The following is a 21,044-nucleotide window of genomic DNA, read 5'->3' on the forward strand; positions in this document are numbered from 1 at the left end:
TAAAACACGAGCCGCTTCACTATTTTATTTAAGTTCAGGAGTCTAGAGTGGTTATATTGCGTTCTGGCATTTGTAACGTTTGTTCTACCAGCCCCTAAATTAAACGTAGGCTAGGTTTTAGTAGACTTTTGTCTTTGCAAATAATTACTGTTGCAATGTAGTTATGAACAAGTTCAAAAGTAAACGTTTCAAAATCTTTTTAAATAAAAAATATGTTGGATAGAGAAGGAATATTATTTATAGATCATGTTTTACATTAATAGGCAAATTGATAGTGGTGGTGTTGTTCTAATGCAAACGGGCTTCGACTTCTTTTCAATTCGAACTTAACAAAATTACAAGTCAAGTGTTAAAACGCAAAGTAACCAGTGTAGACGAGTGCAATCGACCGGGTGGTTGCCAAGCCGGGGTGTGGTTGCACTGAGGGATGTAGGTATCTGTGTAGTAATCTGTCCTGTCTTTCTGTGTCCCTGTGCCGCCGTGTGTCCGCCACTCCTAGCGAGTTCTGGAATTCCTTTACACCATGGTAAGTGTCAGTCAGCCCGCCCTCGCCCCTCAGTGTTCAGTATCTGTTAACCTCTTCCCTTTTGTTGCGATTCCTGCATATATGTGTGATGTAGGCCCCAATCGCGTGTCCCCACCCGGCACGCGAGCGGAGCCACTGACGCTTTTTCACTTTTCGTTTACTCCTTTGTCTGTATTCGTTTCATTCTCTATGTGTATGTAACATCTGTATGTTTGTCTTGAATGTTCCGTGTGGCTGCGGCAAACCTCGCGGTCTCCGTCTGGCGCCCGGTGCGCACGCGCTCTCTCCAACATTATTTGCCTCAGCCACAATCATTTTTTTGTAATATTTATTTGTCTCGTCTACTGTGCTTATATTCTAGTTCACGTATATTGGTATACTTTTGTTATACTGTATAAAACTTAGGAAAATCATATACGCTTTCACGCAAAACGTCTAAAACACAATTCGATAGGCTTAGGTCTTGTAAAATATACGAATCGAGACGCGAATTGTATATTGTCAACTGAGCAAATTTCAGCGAACACGCAAATTTAGCTTCAAATAAACTTACCCTTTTATGTGTTCCTTACCCTTTGTCTGCGTCTTTCATCTGTTAACCAACCCCCTACCCTTCGCCCGAGCTCTTTATGTGTTTAGATCCTCACCCCTGTGACTAACCGAACACAACTTATTTGAATGTACTCCGACTACTTCACAGCAAAATAAAGCAGTCTTGTCAACATTGTACATTACCACCATCGCTTCCATCAACCATTGACGACTTTACAGAAATTGGTGCAATGAAAATGTCTGAACATTTCTATTCTCTTCAACATCTTGTGACTAACTTTATTGTATGAATGCTTTGTGCACACTGGAATGAAAACAATATTATAAGTGATTTATATTTATATCTTATTTACTTCTGATAACAATAAATTTAATTAAATTATAAGGTGATTAATCATGTGACAGCTTATCACTGTTTACTCGTATTTATGTATATTTTATGTCAGCTGTTTATGTTTGGTACCAATCATGTACCAATGTACCAATGTCACTATAAAAAAATATTTTTAAATAAGTATTTTGTGCGTTATTTTTGTAGTTTAGTATTTTTATAATTACCTATATTTGAGCATTTATTGACAGGTCTTCAAAAAGGTTTTTAACACAATTCAATTCTAACCAATATTTTTATTTCGTGTAGTCATTTTATTTATGGACATTGTATCGGAATATAAAATATTTGTGTAATATTATGCGTGAACGTTTAGCGTTTAGCGTATAGTTGAACGAGCTAGAAGTCAACTTATAAGGTATATTTGTGTCTATATTTTACATTTTACAGGTCTTTCCAGTAATATAACTATTTAAATGTAATATAGTTTTAAAAACAATTATTCATACTAGTATATACTGGTGCTAAATAATGGTCATATTCATTAAGCCTACATCATTTTTATTTTGCAGAGCTTTAAAAATATTATTAGCAATTTTTCAGTTATGCTTTAGGTTTTATTCAGTTTTTAGAGATATTTTTCTTGCACCAATTTCAGACGTTATTGTATGATAAATACATACAAAAATATTACGCCCAAATTTTATTATACAAATGGTTTGTGTGGCAGCTGTTACATGCATTATAATACATATCTTTCTAGGTAATTACAGTTCACACAAAATATAAAATACTTTAAAATCAATTGATAATTTTAATATTTTTCACCACAGACTTACTTACATATTAACCTCTTTGACAAGTTGATAAATAATATATTTTGCGTGGACTGAATTATTTCCTAGCATTTAGCTGATCCCGATAAGAGAATGTGCAATGCTAAGAACTTCTTATTTTATTTTTAAATTATTTCATATTTACTTCACTATAAACATCAGCATAGCACAACCACTTCGTTCAGCCTCGTCCGAAGTTTGCCGCCTCGTGGTACCATTCACACAAAATAGAGAAATAAAAGATTCATACAAATCACTGCGAAATATTTTAATTGCGTACCTAGTTACGAATAAGCATACATGTAGATATTGTTATTTAATTTATTTATGTCAATTTTGATGTTTATAATAAAATACCTACGTTGTTTTATTTCCCTGCACCTAATTATACCGAAGATGTATTATATAATCTACACCTTAATACAATATTAATGGCAAAAAACAGTTTACAAGTTTAGGTTCTCCTTAAAACACTTACGTAGTATTGAGGATAATTTACACTTCTTAAGAATAAAATTACAGATGGCAAAACGCAACTATTACAATTACAACCTAATTAATTAAACCAATCCAACCGTTTCAAAAAAGGTTCAAAATGCTCGGGTAAATATGGATCAAAAAGTCTATATTATAGCAGAAATTCAATGAAAACCAAAAATAACTAGAAGTAGCAGTTTCGACTTCATCAGCCTTTGTTACCTATATTCGCAAGAGAAGATATCAAAAAGCTTAATGATGACAATACTGTCTGTTTTATAAAGTTATTTATTGAAGTTTAAAAGTTAGAAAATAAAACGTTACCCAAAACAATGTAACATTCAGATCATTAAAGCTGCAAACATGATCGGGGTGTGCCACTGAGAGTCGTTAAATGAAACAGACATTATTGTGGTGAAATCGACTCTCTCCCGTGGGCATAATCAGGAGTTGGTAAAAATTAGCTACCCGTTAGACTAAGGTACTTTCAAGAATATTGTTAAGAAACTATTCGAGTTTCAAATAAATCTTCTTATCTAGTGTAATATAGCACTGTTGTCAGACTTTATTTCAAGTACCTACCTAATCAACAACAATAACTCCAGGATTCGCATCTATAGTTGAATTAGGTACCTACTTTTCAAGGGAAACGAGTATTAGCGTTGGTCCCTACTTATGATAATTTATGTAAACAATAAATAAATCATTGTATTTAAAAATAAATTTTAAGTAACTTATTTATTTCCTTAAAGACGATATGGCCTTTACAAAATTACCACAAAACCACAAAATGGTTTGTTTTAAGAATCATAGTGTAATGTAACTAAGGAGTGTTCATAATAAAATAAATAGTACCATATATACAAATGATTAGGTCCTATATTTTTAGCAGTTACAGAACATTTTACATAGAAAAGTGCGATTCTAACATAGGGCAACCTTGAATCTCAGATCGAATGAAACGAACGATCGAAAAAATAATATCAAAATTGAAATTGAAATTCGTTTTTGACTGAAAATTTTACCGATTTGACTAGTTGGAACTGTTAGAAACTAGCCAAATGCTAGTCGAATCAGGTAATTTTGATTAATTATTAAAGACAATAATTTTTAACGCCATCACTTCCGGAATAAAAAATGTAAATCGAATATTTAATTAAACTGATCATATAAATGCCATTAAATTATCTTATTTTATTATATAAATTATTCCTTTTATAGTATGTTACTAATTTGAACTGAAAATGGGCAATACTACATAAATATTAATTAAATAATACATTTTCTTTTTCGATATACTGTGGTTTTAAAGTTATCAACCTATATGGCATATTGCACTAGCAAAGTGCAAGTTTAATCAACCACATGCCCATTAATATATGAATAAATCGTATTTATAGTAATATAATTTATAAACATACAGTAACCATTTCAATTTGATTATCTATAAACATTTTTTTTAACAGTTAAGATTATAGTTGTAGTGTACGCCTGCAGATTTATATATCAATAGTAAAACAAAACAGCCCTTAGTAGCGTACTTTTTGGAACTTATTTAAATTAAGGAAAATTAATTAATATTACTGGGTCACATTGCTCGTAATTAACCTAAAATGTGGGAAGTGGGGCGTTCGTTTGATGATCTGCTTTGAAACGTGGCGTAAGCTCTGGGGCAATTAAATGTTTCTTTATCACTCAATAATATACCATCCTTTGACTACTGATTAACAAAATCACACGAATTTATGTTTTTTTTAATTATAGTTATGGAAAAATTTAAATAATTTGTTGACTGTTTTGTATGCTTATTCTCAACCATAGACGCCTTAAATATTCACATAAATTAATATTATGTTTGTTTCTAACAGTGATTTCTCAATAACGTGTTTGATTTGGTCATAAATCAGACATTTTTTTAATTTACGTCATAATCAAACTATTTGTAATTATGTTTTTCGAATGTTCATTATAGAAATAAAAGTTAATGTGAATGGTTTCACGCTGTGCGCTATCACAAAATAAAGATACACAGAAGGATAATTTTAATCATCATGGTATATTAACATGTGCTCATATCTAATACTACTGGATACTATGTAGACCTATATACTTCAGAGGCAAAAATTCCATTTCCCAAAATACAGACTTAACTTTTTTTTAAAAAGTAGACATGAGAATCGAGCTGCTAAGGGATGTAAAAAGGAACTGTCTGATTTCACCTCAACATGAGCCATGATATGAAATTAGTCTTCTGTGTGTATATTTTGTGTGTGCTGCACAATTATGCAATGAGTGACGTCAGTGGATCTGTGCAGCCGTGTCTCCGTGATGCGGGGTCAGGTGGTGTCCCCCCAAGGCCTGGGGATCATCGGCATCAGAGTCTCTGTGGACCGCGAGGCTCGTTTCGGCTTCACACTCACTAGGCAAGGAGGATGGTAAGTACACACCTTTTTATACAAGGTTAATGTTAACTATGTATAAAGTTCATAGTTACGTCCAGACTCCGTATACAAAATTAAGAGTAGGAATTTTCTTGCTGACAGACATAATTTTAAAATTTAAAAGTGAGCGTCTTCCAAAGAGTTCAGCAGTTTGTTCAATTTTCTGAATACAAGTAAGTGTCCAATATTTTGAAATTGGAATTGAAATTTTAAAAAGGCACTAAATTTGTTTGAGCTATATTCAATTACTTACTTGAATCCCAATTTTGGGCTGTTATAAATCTAATATGATGTCATTTTAATTACTTTGCTCATTCGTATAAAAATTTAAAAAATAAGACAAAATTTAAACAATCACAAAATACCTACCAGATTAATCCTTACGTATTTATAAAGACCACCATATCAACTACGAGAGACAGCGTTGCTTATTTTGCTAAATCCCAATCCCAAAATATTGTCTACTCATTTTATTTACATTTATAAATGTCCGAACAAAAATACGTAATTTGTTTTATTAAGACACGTAGAAAATAAGTTAATCATCGACAGTAAATTTTAAGTGTGTAGAAATATATCATGTGAAGAAATCTTATTTGAAAAATATATATAATAATGTCGATGGCAAGTGGGCGTCGATTATTGGGTATCATACTGATCGAAGATATAATTTAAAATAATAAATGACTTCTGCTTAAATCCGAGAAATAGGCTATTCCATTAAAGTGGAGTTTATTTAATCAAACTTAATGATCTATGATTAATACTTGCTGTACTGAAGCTTAGTTCGCCTTGGTTCGCCTACTCATATATCTGTGCCCAATTTCTTTATTATTGCAAGTGATAATCAAATGAAACCAATTGCAAATAATTATAATTAAACATAGTTATAGTTTTGATAAGTATATTATATAGTCAAAAAAACTATATAGAGCTCTTATGACGACGATGTGCTATGACGTCACGGTTTTGGAGTTATAAAAAGCATCTCTAATTTATAATTCAAAAATCTGAATAGTTTTTGAATTATACATAATGAATAATGTTCATTATTGTTGATCTCAACAATAATGAACATTAAACTCCATAAAAATCCATAAGATACCTTTACCCGTAGAACTCAAATATTATCTATTTTCTAACTAGTCAAATTAGATACTTTTTTCTTATATTAAAAAATACATATTTTATATGGAGCTGGTAGGACAGTGATATCCTATGATGTCATAATTTTGGAGATACAAGATAAAAACCTTCTTAATTTATTAATGAATATTTTATTCAGAAACAAAAATTAATAGGAAATCGCGTAATAATAAAACTGACAAAATATACATAATATACCTTTAATTATCGTGTTTGATTTAATTGAATACGCATTGTTTTCGCAGCCAAATATCCAATTACTTAGTACTTAAAAATTATATAAACAAAATTTATTGTTGTTTCTATGTGAATCCAGCAAACACAAAAATACTTTCGTATAAATGTGGAAAAATATTACAGATTAGACACAATCTATCAGCGCGTAACGGAACGTTGACGAGTGATTGATACATAAACTATGATTAAATTTATACAAAGAATTTTAGCAAAAGCTTTACCGATTCGATGGTATTTTAATAACATTCGACCATCAATCATGCAAGATGTGTGTGAAAAATATCGGCATGGCGCGATAAATAATATTATTTGTGCATTTTAAATGTTGAATAATAAAGAAAATATTAATTACAAATTTATATTTTAGTATTCTCAAAAGAGTCAAGGCAGCTGATAGATAGCATTCCCAAGGAGGGTTGACGTCAGGTAGGCGGCCGGTTATAAAATCACAGCCAATATTCAAAATTTGAGGGTCATTTTTTACACTGACACCGGGCTTCGCGGCGTCGTCAGTGAGATGAGAGAGAGATATTCATTTTGTTTATGTAAATGATATTTGAAAATTTTAAACAAGATGACACAACGTACCGTGACTGCATATAAAATCTAATTTTATCAAGAAAATATTTACTTTATGTTATTAAAATTTTTTAAAGAAAAATTGTCATCGTAAATTTGCTTGTTTTAAATTATTAAGTAAATAAGTAATATTTTAAACATATTTCATAAAATAATAGAGAAAATAAAAAAAGAAATTAACACAAAAACACAATTAGACATATACATATTGTGAAAGATTATAAAAATATAAATGTGTTTTTTTTCCTGTAAAAATAATGTGTTTTTCTTTGGTTAGTATGTACCTACCTAGGTACTCCTCTCAAGGCCCGCGAAAAAGAAAAGAACTGACTGTACGTACAATCCTTTTAGAAGAAATTGGTATCTACTTAAATCTAACTTGCCCAAGTGTGACACACTATTAATCTCTTTATCGGCCATGAATACAATAAAGCCTTTTATATTCAGCTCAGACAAGGCCCCTAAAAATGTTCATCCTTCTCACTGTTTACCTCTTGATATTGCAAAGTATTTTATGCTCATAATATAAGCTCAATGTGCAAAATCTTCCTTGCTGTTTTACTCGTACATCTGCCGTTTAAAACATAAAATTACGCTCGGTTTTATCCTGATTCCTACTGGAAAGAAGGCTCTGCTGTTGAATACCAAACCAAAACTTATTAAATATTTCAGTAACTACGAATATCATGCTGTGTACTAGCTAGTCAGCTATATACTAAATTGTTACATAACAAACATGATTAGGTGATGTACATTGTACAGCTTATATATAATGTCAGGTTCATAGCTTATGACTATGCATATACAATCTCTCTATTATCCTCGCGTACCGGTAGTGATGTCCTGTTTGGCTGTGATTTTAAATCTCCTTAAAAATGCTACCGTTGCCTATCAACTATCAAGGATTTTTTACGCCATCTACGGAAGGATATGGAGTTCTACTCTAGCGCGACAACTACACGTCTTATGAGTATTATCAATGCCTAGGTATTTACTTAATTTAATATTTACATATAATTAATTTAATTATACAAGCGGATCGCAAGTTCAACACAACTATTTGAGAGTACGGCAATCATCATTAACTTTTGCTACGGTCGTTATGGATTCCTTGTGCGTATCCGTGGAGCATCGAGTATGAAATCGAATTACTCGCCGGTAACCTGTATCATGTGAAATGTAATCGGATATCGTGACACGTTCCAGCATTTAATCCACGATTACCATAAATCCGATGTAATAACAAATCGTTTTTGCGCCGTTCGTTAATTAAAATAGACAAATATTTATGGCTATAACATCAGATACCTACTAATAACTATGTAGCGTAACACTTTCATCAAAATAAGGAAAATATAAAAATAATTTATTTGATGGATTCACGAATATATTTTATCTCGTACATTTTAAGAAATTAATTTAAAAAGAGAAAATCGTTTTAAAAAGTGGACTCGCTCGATTTTCCACAAGAATAAAGCTAGAGATAAAAAGTAATTGAACACGGGTTTATAAGTGAAATATTAACAGATAAATTATTGATTAAACTGTTGGGTTAGGTACCCAATATACAAAAACGCTTATAATGCTGAATAGGTATATTTTTAAATTTAGATATAATTAATTTAAATGCCTTTAAACCTACGAAGGTTTTGAGCTCACTAACCGAACGAATATAACAGGACCGCGAAATTTTCTTTCCTTTGGGTAAAATTATAGTCAAACTCTCTCATTTGAACAACATCCTGGAGTCTCATCACTAGCTATTGCGCTAAAAATTGCAAAGTTTAATGAGCAATTCGATATTGTCTATAGTCATTTCGTATTTCTAGTTCAAGTCTTTAACAATTTTAGGGTGAAGATTCCTTCCGTCCCCACGACGCTAGTCTATAACTAAGTACTCAACTAGTTGTGGCATTCATATACTATGGAATGGACAAACTGTTCTCCAAACTTTGGGGTTTCTGCATACATTGCAGATTTTTCATTGCGGTAAATGAAAGCTCTCATACAAACTACGTGATGTAGGTTCGTTAGCGTCGACATCCGCCTGAATGTGTATCCGACATTAGGTCTATAGCCACTAACTGTTATAGGTTCGACGTGTTAGTGAATGGCGGCGGCGCAGTCACCCTACAATTCCAGCGGTCTCCATTCAAGCCGCTGAGGAAGACTGTCTTCGTGCCCTGGAACCAGATCGTCGTGCTGCCGCCCGTGGAGATGGAACTCAGCGATGACAGCATCAAAGTGCCGACTCCAAGGTATTAACATATTTAACAAGCTTTTATTTACAATAGATTCACCTGCACCGATGTTTGTCAAATGTTTCGTTTAATTATAATAGAAACGTTAAATGTCACTTCCGCTTGTCAGAGTTGGATTTTCCAGTTTAATTCAGTTTCCATGACAATGCATTATTATGATAATAAGCATGGCCCAATGATATACCCAGGATCGGCTCCCAAAAAAGGAACTCCTTGACTGACGGACTTAATTTTTTGTCACGCGTTGAAAGCAACAAAATCTCGGACGATATCTAATAAAAGCTTGTCGCACAAATTGCATTTATGTAAAAAAAAACTTGAATAGGATCGACATCTAGTGATTTCAAAATTCTCTCAGAATTGTATATAATTACTCCATCTAAGTATTTGTTTTTTATTTTTATTATGCGAATAGCCCTTTGAAACTACCATAGAAAATACTGGTTCATATAATTACTATAATAATTTCATTTATAAAACCGCTTTTGTTGAGGTCCACCATGGGAATCGAAAACAACCACAAAATGGTTAAGTACAACTTACAATGACCAGATGCCACGGTTATAAGCTCTTGTGAAATAAAAATCCTTTAGAAAATATACGATAGGTACAATTACCATGGATGGCTTACACAACATCAACGAAACATATCATTACGATAACTGTTACTGTTATGAGAAATAGTCAAGTTGTATCAAGAAACCGGTAATCGAGAGTTTACTGTACTATTGACAATAAAAAGACACGCAAACCAGTAATTTCATTGAGATCGTTGAGTATGTAATAGTTTGCGACAGACAAAGTTTTAATATTTAGTGTCGTACAATCGTATATAGTTTTTCTAAAATATGATTCAGTACCACAGAACATGTTACCACTCTCATTTTCATTTCAGTAAATTTTAAAAATAGAAAGCATTGGCTAAGTGGTCGGAATATTAAAAAAAAAAAACAAAAAAAGAAATACTGCGGTTTTGTGAGTTTCTAAACAGCCAGAGTAAAAAAATATATCTTAGGAAGACGCCCTGCATCAAAGAATCTGCACTCATAACTCGAGTATGTATGTACTTTCCTTATTTAAAACGGCGTTACATAGGAAATTAAAAACTGAAATTTTATTTAACAACTAGGTTTTGTTGTATACAATTTTATTTCAATATTCCTTATAAATTTGAAATTAAAAATAGTGTTTGACACGGTTGAAAGATTTTGTAAGTTTTAGCCAGATATAGTCTAAATACTTCGTATGAGAATTGATTCTATTATAAATAAATGATTGTTTTAAAAAGATAGGTACATTCATGCCTATATACCACTTCTTCCAATATTGTCTATGGGTCTATGGCGATAATCTTACAATTTCCTATTAGAAATCGATGGTCTAGTATAAAATAAATAGATGTTACATTCAAAACCAAAACGTATGATCATTTATTTTGTTTAAATACAATAAACAAAATAAATCATCATATGTTTTGGTTTTGAATATTAAATTTGTATACGAGAAGGCTGTATATTATACAATGTACATTGTTCACATACGTTTAATGGATTCCCGCGATGATTAACGATGGTGGTTATCAAAAATGAATTAAGGTATCGATCGTTAGGAATCGCTGCTGTTTCCAAATCGCTTATTTCTGGCCACCCTTAACGATCAGTGTAAATTTAAAATTATTTAGATAAGTAATTATTGTTCAGACAAAAATTTTACGGTTTTCGCGTGTTTTACTATATTATTTTCAGATTTCTTTCTTGGAACTAATTAAAATGTTACCAAGAAGCAAATAATAATTCCTTACGATTGTTAGATCTACAAAAATGTTTTAGGAACAAAATGTTAAATCCCACATAAGAGTTCCGGGAAAACATTTTCTGGAATAAACCTCAGCAATTAATTGAGTATTCCAGGAAACGGATATTGAAAGTACCTAATAGTTTAATATCCTGTTATAATACTCTTACACGTGCCATTTATTTTTATAACTTTACCTGTTTATTCCGAAAATAAATGATAGGTCGGCGGCTGCCGACAACCGACAAGCAATGATTTATCTTCTTTTATTAATATAAATACGAGTTAAAAATGACATAATACAAACAGTATCGACATAATAGTGTGACGTCAATTTATTTAAATTTTATTTTTGTGTGATGATAGCATTTAAATAACACCATTTACAATTACAATGGTAATCGTAAACTCATGTTTTTGCAAATAAATTTTTCACTTCTCACTCTTGCACATAAAATTCGACTTGGCCTAATCTGAACCTATTGTTGTGAATAAAAAATGCAACGAGTTGTAGCGGGAAATTATTGTGTTTTCTTTATTGCAATTTAATGATATGTGAAATAAAATTACATTGACGACAAGTAACTAAAATTAAAGAAAAATTTACACAACAAAATTATGAAATCATTGCAAAAAGCTTACTTACTTACAAATTAACATACATTCGCAATATTATTGTTCGATTTCCTCACCTTCAAAGTAAGATTGTAAGTAGTCATTTTACCCTTACGCAAAAAAAAAAAGATTTGTAAGTAGTACTTATACACCAATATACCTAGTATCCTTACAAATCTTTTTTCTTTCTTTTGTAGTATGTTGCCTTACTAGGTATATTGGTGTATAAGTATTACTTACAAATCTTTTTCTTTGAATAGTTTTATCACCACATTATTTGTCTCCAGAGCACCACCGCGCCTTGATTGGTCATCGACCCCACACTGGTGGGAGACCTCCGTCCCTCCGTGCCCGGCGCACGACCACGAGAGGCTCCGACCCGAGGTGGTAGCCGTGCCCCCCCTCGCCGCGCCTGCCGCGTCCTCGCACACCACCTCCACTGTCATCTACCCTGAGGCTCAGGTGAATTTTATTTTTTTATTATATATTCTTATTTAATTAATTTTGTTCTTCGTTTAGTAGAAGTTTTATGTACATTTTGAAGTGATATATGTCATTCTAAGTTGAATAAAGAATTTAGATTATTTAATTTTTTGACCCAGAATCATAGTTTCTCTTCAATAAATGACTTTTCCATATGTCTGACTTATATTGCCTCAGTGTCCATATGTCCATTCAATATCGATTGTTCATTGAATGTAGGCAACATTACGTCCAATGTCCATATGTAAATTACCTACGTACAACGTACTAGTAATTCCCGTGCCTTCTATAAATGTCGCGTAGCTATAAAACAATATGCAGACATTGCATGACTGGAAATAATACAGATGGAATGTTTCCGATTCATGGAATACACTCGCCGCTCCTGGAAAACCGTTGTGGAAATTGGTACGATTATAAAGGAATAAAATGATTTCTGTTGTACCCCAAGCGAGCAAAAGGTCGCTGGTATTCACGTTTAGTAAATACTAACGGTTATTTAAATAATACTAATGTTGAATATTTGTTCCTAATTTTTAAATCAATTTTTCAAATTATCGTCTAATATTCGTTAATGTGTAGGTATAGGTACATAGCAGCACACCTACATAGCAGTGACAAAAGACAAAACTAAAGTGATTAACAAAACTCAGTGTTTTGTCATATTTTGTCAAAAAAATATTACAGGGGCATCCCAAATAATATTCATAAACAGCATACTTACGAGGCTATTCATTATACAGATCGTGAGCGAGTCCATCGGCATCCCAGGCTCGTCAGTGAAGCTGACGTACCGCTCGTCGCAGGCCGCCGGCTACCTGTCGTGCGTGCACGTGCAGCTGACGCGGCGCGTCGTGCCCGCGGCGCTCGCGCGCGTGCACGTGCGCGTCGAGATCGAGGGCTCCCTCCACACGCACACCTATGAAGCTGATCCCGATCTGACACATGTCTTCGCTTGGAACAAACGAAACGTTTATAAACAGAAGGTTAGTGGGATTCCTTTATTCTTCCGGAAGGCCTTCACCATGTCTGAACTTAAAATGTAACTGTATATAAAGTAGGTATAAATCAAATAAATAAATAAATACGATAGAGTCTAGAGATGGCAGCTTCCTCAAGCATGGTCTTAAATCAGACGCACTCGACAAAAATATTAATTTTTAAATACCTATAAGTACTTTTAATTTTGTTTTTGTTTACTCCTATCCTATTTCTAATAAATATATAAGTGCCAAATCACTTAGACACACACAGTAAATTCGAGACTTATGTTAGGGATACTAACATATCTAAAAAGATTTTTGAGTAGAGGTCGATAAGGTTCAAGCTTTACAGACTTTTAATCTAGTATAAGCACGAGTCTCTCACAATATTAAGTATAATAACAAAAAGGTTATACTATTAGATTAATTTAGAATATTGTGGAAAGAAAACAAATGTAACTAATATTATTATTTACACGAAACAATTAAACTTACAACTTAATTTTATTTCCAGGTGTATGGTGAAGCACAAGCCAAGATATCAATCGGTTACGAATACTCCTCTTGCGCGTCTATAGTCTGGGAGACTCAGACCGCAACGCTGGCCGGATTCGACGTGGACATCTCCGACATCGGCGGCTGGGGGCTCGACATCCACCACCATTACAACTTCCACGAGGGAATCCTGCAGAAGGGAGATGGAGCACTGCTGCATTTGAAGCAATATCCTAGGACTGTACAGGTAATTTCTTAAAAAGTCTATTTTGATGTTGCATTACCGCATCATAAAAAAGACATGGTAAGATTGTTTACATAATGAAATAACGAACTAAAACTATAATAGATAATATACCTAAACCTTCCTCAGGAATAACACCATCTATTAGTGAAAATCGTCTAAAAATCCTTCCGGTAGTTTATCTTTCTTCTTCTTTCAATATCTAAGGATTACTCAGATTATATAATTATAATATTCTCAGGTGGTAATGGGAACTGGTCTCCGGCGCTCCCTGGACTGCCCGGACCACTGCAACGGCAAGGCGGCTGACTCCCGGCTCCTAACTCCCACAGCTTTGACCTCGGGTCCCGATGGATCCCTATATGTGGGAGACTTCAACTTTGTCCGCCGTATCACGCCAGAGGGCGTCGTCACCACTGTTTTACAACTAGAGTGAGTGATGACACGTTTATAACCCAATGTCATGACTTTTTAATGTCTTAAAATGTCGACAATGAAATGAAATTTGATTTATTGGCCAAAACTCGATGTCACGAACCAGAAAAAATAAATTACCAGCAAAGTTAAATCGTGCCAGAATATTATATACCCTTTACTACAAGTATCAGCAAGGTCGCCCTCCGCGTCTATTTTCTTATTACAACGCAAAGGTTTTTAATGCAGTTTTTATTGTTATTTAAACAATTTATTCCCTAAGGTTTATACATAAATAAATGCGAAGTCGAATCAGATCGCTAATAGATAAATAAAAGAAAACATTTATTTTCAGAACAACACAAATGGCGTACCAATACTACATCTGCATATCGCCAGCCGACGGAAACCTGTACATATCAGATTCAGAACGGCACCAAGTTCGCAAGGTCATCCTTTTGGAGAAAGTCCGTGATCCGGCGGCGAACTCTGAACCCGTCGTCGGGAGTGGGGACCGGTGTGTGCCAGGAGATGACTCCAACTGTGGTGATGAGGGGCCTGCTATCAGAGCCAAGCTGGCTCATCCTAAAGGTTCGTTATAAAACTTTAAGCCAGAGCTTCAGAAATGGGAACTTAACAGGCATTTTTCATGTCATATTTTGAATTAAATAAAATTTTCAAAGCTACAAACTACTAGGATTTCGGAACAACCATTGCTGAGAAGAAATGCAGAAACTCATTCTCATTATGATATAAAAAACGACTCGTGTGTCAGTCTTAGACAAATAGACCACGATGTGATTCTAAAGTGATTCTATTTCTACATTTTATGTCACTCTACTGATAACAAACTAATCATGTTTATTTTTCCAGGTCTTGCTATTGCAGCAGACAGGACTATGTACATCGCGGATGGAACGAACATCAGGGCGGTTGATCCTAATGGCATCATCCACACGCTTGTTGGTCATCACGGACACCACAACCACTGGTCGCCCGTTCCTTGTCGCGGTGCCATAGCACCATATGAAGCTCAATTACAATGGCCAACCGGAGTAGCCCTTTCACCGCTAGACGGATCGCTTTACTTCATAGATGACAGAATAATCCTCAAACTAACAGTGGACATGAAAATAAAAGTAGTGGCTGGACAACCCTCACATTGTCGCCAAGGAAACGATGGCAAGCCTGTCAGTAAACCGACTAACAAAACAAACACGGATATCAGAGAAGATTCAAGTCTCGGTACTATATTAGCGATAGCATTCGCACCGAGTGGAATCTTGTACGTAGCCGAATCAGATTCTAAAAAATCTAATACTATCAAAACTATCGATCCATCTGGAAAGATAATGCATTTCGCTGGAAAAATGCAGGAGAATATGAAAGAATTGAGCTGTGAATGCAACACGTCTATGTCAGCCACAGTATTGCCTACAAATTCGAGAGACGAAGGAGCAGGTTGCCCGTGCAGGCTGAGTGTGGTGGCGGGAGACGAGCCCCCCACAAGCACCGAAACTCTGTTATCATCTAATGCTAAATTCCAAACAATATCCGCGCTAGCTGTCACGCCAGATGGTGTTTTAAATGTCGTCGATCAAGGTAAGAAACTCATCTTGTGGAGATCAATAAGATTTTTATGTTTACGATTAGTGTAACTAACAAAAAATTATTTTCCAGGATCATTACACATCTTGGCATTAAAACACTATTTGCCAACGCACGACGAAAATGGAGAATTCAGAATACCTTATCCGCCTACGTCAGAAATTTATGTGTTCAACCGCTATGGACAACATATCACCACGAAAGACTTAACTTCTGGAAAGACTAGATATTCCTTCTTGTATTCTAAAAACACGAGCTTCGGTAAACTATCTACGGTTACGGACGCTTCAGGAAATAAAATTCAACTCTTAAGAGATTATAGCAACGTTGTCAGCTCTATCGAAAACACTCAAGATCATAAATTAGAATTAAAGGTATCCGGTATTGGATATCTGACGAGAATAACAGAAAAGGGTACAACTGAAATTGAAATGGATTATGATGCTAATACAGGATTACTCAACAGCAGATCTGGGGTATGTTCTAAATACACATCATATTATTCACATTACATTTATCAATCAAAAATATATTATACAATTTCTATTATAATAATTCTAAATATAACTAATTCTGATTTTTATTTGTCCTCAGGCTGGAGACACCGTCATTTACAATTACGATGAACTAGGACGCGTCACAAAAATAATTATGCCTTCAGGAGAACAAGTCCAAATTTCATCAGGCTTAGCTAAAAATTATGGACTAGCTGTTACAGTTTCTAATCCGTCGAGCACTATTCCTGTTGGTGTTGCCAAAAAATGTGAATATGTATTGCATGGACAATCGTTCAAACAGATAACAATAAACAATGGAAAACAAATCACTGAAGGAAGAATTTATACAAATAACACGTTAGTCCTAGACACGCCGTGGGGAGGCAAGTTTGAAAGTATAGCAGCAGCCAAACATCCTTTACTAGAGGCCGCTCTACCTATTGAAGCTGAGATGCTTCATATGTGGTCACACCAAACCACAACATTTGGCGATGGGCTCATAAACAATATGTATTCTCTTTACACTCTTGTGGGTGACGTAAGAAACCCACAACAAACTCTGAATCGCGAGATCTGGGTTAACGATTCCAGAGTTTTAATTATAGAATTTGACCAATTCAAAAGCCGTGAAACTTTCTTCAATGCTGACAGAAATCCTCTATTTACAATCGCATATGACGTCGCTGGATTGCCGCTATCGTTTACACCCCACGGTGCCGGAGTTCCTCTCAACATTTCGTACGATAGATTCTACAGAATGAATGGATGGAAATGGGGCGATACTGAAGAAACATATAGCTACAATTCACATGGAATGTTAGCGGAAATAACAAGTCCTCAAGACGGTACCAAATTTATTTATTATAACGACGGTAATTTAATTTCCAAGATCTCATTAGCTAGCCAAAGAAGTTTCAAATATATTTATGATAATGACGGAGGTCTAACTCATGTGATTATGCCATCTGGAAGCAATCATTCTTTCAGTGTGCAACCTTCTATTGGATTTTTAAGAGTAACATATACTCCGCCTGGCTCGACCAAGAAATATTTGCAGCACTACTCGCACACCGGCGAACTGTTACAAACAGTTTTCCCCGGCGATGGAGCTAGAATAGTGTACCGATACTTTACGACGAACAAAGTTTCTGAAGTGATTCATGGAGATGGTCAAACACAAATACATTATGCTGAAAATAGCGGCCTTCCCTCAGAGATATTACACGTTGATCGTGATGTAGACTACAGATGGGAATCTACTTATGCTGGTGGCCTACTAATGGAAGAGAGACTTGATTATGGAGCCAAAACGGGTCTGAGCAACGCAAAAATAATTTATGAATATGACAACAATTACCGAACAACCTCTGTACAAGGGCGAATCGGCGGACAAACTCTTATTCCCCATCATATTGTCTATAATTCTAAGACAGGAGAACCTGAGATTCTAGGACAATTTACTGTGTCAAAGCAGAAATGGAATGAGACGTCTGTTTACGATGGTATTGCAATGTTCTCTCGCACTCTCACAGAACAGTTCTTAGAAAAAGAAGTGACTGTAAATATTCATAGAATGGAAGTATTCCGAATGGAGTTCTCTTACGACAAGCATGGGAGAATATCTCAGACAAGAACACACACGAGGAATGTCGGAGTAAACACTTACACGAATGTTAAAAACTACACGTGGGATTGTGACGGTCAACTGACTGGTGTCGAAGCACAGGAACCTTGGGGCTTCAGATACGACGACAACGGTAATATGCTATCACTGACCTACAGGGGAAACACTATCCCGATGGAATATAATGACATGGACCGCATCATCAAATTCGGCGAAGGCCAATATCGATATGACAGCCGTGGGCTGGTTTCCCAAAATGCTAGAGAGGAGAGATTCCAATATAATTCGAAAGGACTTTTAATAAGAGCTAGCAAACGAGGACGATTTGATGTTCGCTATTATTATGATCATTTAGATAGGTAAGTAAAACCACCATTATTTCGAAAACTAAAATTACTTTTGTATGTAGAGCTTCTAACATACCTATATTATTATGAATTTCAGACTTTCAACTAGAAAAGACAACTTTGGAAATGTTACCCAATTCTTCTACACAAACAAAGAGAAGCCACATGAAGTCAGTCACATTTATTCTCCGCGTGAAAATAGATTCATGACACTGGTTTATGACGACAGAGGACACCTTATCTATACTCAGGTAAAGATCAAAATCGAAGTAGAGAAAATTTGAACTCAAAGTTTATTCTGTAGGTGTAAAACTAATTCTATTTTCTTCTCATTTAAGGTCGCTCGTCATAAATACTACATTGCTACCGACCAATGCGGGACGCCTGTGATGGTCTTCAACCAGTATGGAGAAGGGATTCGAGAAATTATGAGATCCCCTTACGGTCACATCGTTTATGATTCAAATCCCTACTTGTATCTACCAGTGGACTTCTGTGGAGGTCTGTTAGACCAGGTGACGTCACTAGTCCATATGGCCAATGGAAAAGTCTACGATCCTCTAATAGGGCAATGGATGTCCCCACTTTGGGAAGACTTGATAGAAAGGATTCATAGTCCCGCGCAGTTGCATCTGTACAGATTTAATGGCAACGACCCCATCAATGTGAAGCCTCAAAATAAGAAGCCTACAGGTAATTGTATATTCTACAATAATAAAATATAATTGTTTATACATTTGTGCAAAAATGGATCATCATCGTCTCAGTTTACAATGATCTCTAACCTAAATTCCGATTGTTTTCAGATCACTTGTCTTGGCTGAAACTACTAGGCTACGACACTAAAAGCCTGGCCCCACAACTTTACCCTGACGAATTGCCCGGTGGCTCCGTGCTACCCAGCATACCCCGAGGTCGCCCGGTGTGGGGCGTCGCCCCCACCGACTCCAGCCCCGGCTTGCCGTCCGCCATGTCCCTCCTGCCAACTGTAACCATCGAATCCGGCTTCCTGTCTCACATGTCTAACAAACGAATAGCAGACTTCAGAAGCCTTTCTATACCAGCAATGTCTGCTCTAAAAACGGATGCCCTTAACTTAACTCCTAAACGAATCGGCTCGGACTCCGAACCTCCATTCGGAAGAGGAATTCTCGTATCCCGAAACTCGCGCGGGCGGGCCGTCGTGACCGCCGTGCCCTCTGCCAACGCGATCTACAAGGACGTCTACACGTCCGTGTTCAACCGCTCGCACCTGCTGCCCTTCTCCTTCGTCGTGCACGGAGACCAGCAGGACGTGTTCTATTTCGTGAAGGAAGAGACGTGGCGCGCCGCCGACGACAAACAGCAACTGAAACGGATGCAGGGTAAACTAAACGTGACCTTCCACGAGGTGGCGGAAGGTGGGAGATCATACGCGGACGTGAAAATTCACGGGAAGACAAGCATAGTGAATCTGCGGTACGGCACCAGCGCGGAGAGAGAGAGACAGCGACTGCTGCACCACGCGCGCGCCACGGCGGTGCGCAAGGCGTGGCACCGCGAGCGCGAGGCGCTGCGCAGCGGGCTGGGCGGCGCGCTGGACTGGTCGGCGGCGGAGCTGGACGAGATCCAGAAGGCGGGCTGGGCGGCGGGCTACGAGGGCGAGTACGCGCACGACGTGGCGCGCTACCCCGAGCTGGCGGAGGACCCCTACAACATCCGCTTCGTGAAGAAGCGCGCCGACCGCGCCGAGCGCCGGCGCCGGAAGCGCCAGGCCTGCCGTGCGCCCTGGTGGCTCGTCCGGGACGACTGCTAGTGACGTGCCGCCATACTAATGCCAAATCGAGTGAACGAGGTCGACGCGCGAGTGAACGGTGACGAATGACTGCGAGTGTCTGTGAATATATTTTGTAAATAGTCTCTATTAATTGTTAATTGTTGATGTATGTATGTACGGTAGTCGCGAATCCCTATCGCTATGTAAATATTAAAATTTAATTTGCAGGGAGAGAATGGACCTTTTGAGAGGACTGATATTAAATAAATGTAATGTATGTATAAATAAGACGATTTATGTGAATATGAAATTATTTATACTTATTTATCGGTAAAAAAGCTTCGATTGTGTCCAATGTTCTTATAAAATTTAGATGAAGACTATTTGAAGGAATAAAAAGGCATAATTTTTTAACCAAAATAAGCTTGCAGTATCATTGAAGCCGAACACGCCCACAAACTTTCCGAATTCCTCAGCAAACATACGATAACACATTACAACTTATAGCGAAAATATTAAATAATATTTTCGAAAATTTGTTATGTTGGTGGAGACATAATCCGCTACATATACATAAGCCGCTTTGCCACCTCCGTCTCCTCCCCAGGAAGCGGAGGTGGCAAAGCCGCTTATGTAGAAATTTGGCAAACTAGATCAATCGAGTTTGATACTAGTGTTTTTAATTTACAGTTCTGGATTGAGTTCCATTAATGCGATGTTATCACGCTAGAGTACAACACTGGAATAAGTACCTATATTTCGACAATTTTGAAAAAAGTATATTTAAAATACGAATGT

The 21,044-nt window shown here is 35.9% G+C and overlaps 1 protein-coding gene across 7 annotated transcripts in view; it reads left to right on the forward strand.

Moving 5' to 3' along the window:
• Window positions 1–20,683, forward strand: part of Ten-a (Tenascin accessory) — a 273,620-nt gene extending 252,937 nt beyond the window's left edge. For 4 of the 7 annotated variants that reach the window (XM_053744519.2, XM_053744520.2, XM_053744518.2 and 1 more), the window contains 14 exons: window positions 500–526; window positions 5,038–5,157; window positions 9,219–9,383; window positions 12,083–12,257; window positions 13,022–13,264; window positions 13,776–14,003; window positions 14,242–14,432; window positions 14,770–15,005; window positions 15,288–16,016; window positions 16,095–16,498; window positions 16,617–18,502; window positions 18,588–18,741; window positions 18,829–19,183; window positions 19,297–20,682. In XM_053744519.2, coding sequence (XP_053600494.1) covers window positions 500–526; window positions 5,038–5,157; window positions 9,219–9,383; window positions 12,083–12,257; window positions 13,022–13,264; window positions 13,776–14,003; window positions 14,242–14,432; window positions 14,770–15,005; window positions 15,288–16,016; window positions 16,095–16,498; window positions 16,617–18,502; window positions 18,588–18,741; window positions 18,829–19,183; window positions 19,297–20,285 — 5,902 coding nt within the window. In that variant the 3' untranslated portion in view covers window positions 20,286–20,682. Of the gene's footprint in view, window positions 1–499; window positions 527–5,037; window positions 5,158–9,218; window positions 9,384–12,082; window positions 12,258–13,021; window positions 13,265–13,775; window positions 14,004–14,241; window positions 14,433–14,769; window positions 15,006–15,287; window positions 16,017–16,094; window positions 16,499–16,616; window positions 18,503–18,587; window positions 18,742–18,828; window positions 19,184–19,296 lie in introns of all 7 variants that reach the window. The other 3 variants (XM_053744516.2, XM_053744517.2, XM_053744521.2) reach the window with 3 other exon arrangements.
• The last annotated feature ends 361 nt before the right edge of the window (window positions 20,684–21,044 follow it).

The sequence above is a fragment of the Plodia interpunctella genome, chromosome 4, assembly GCF_027563975.2.
Source record: "Plodia interpunctella isolate USDA-ARS_2022_Savannah chromosome 4, ilPloInte3.2, whole genome shotgun sequence".
NCBI classification, from domain to species: domain Eukaryota; kingdom Metazoa; phylum Arthropoda; class Insecta; order Lepidoptera; family Pyralidae; genus Plodia; species Plodia interpunctella.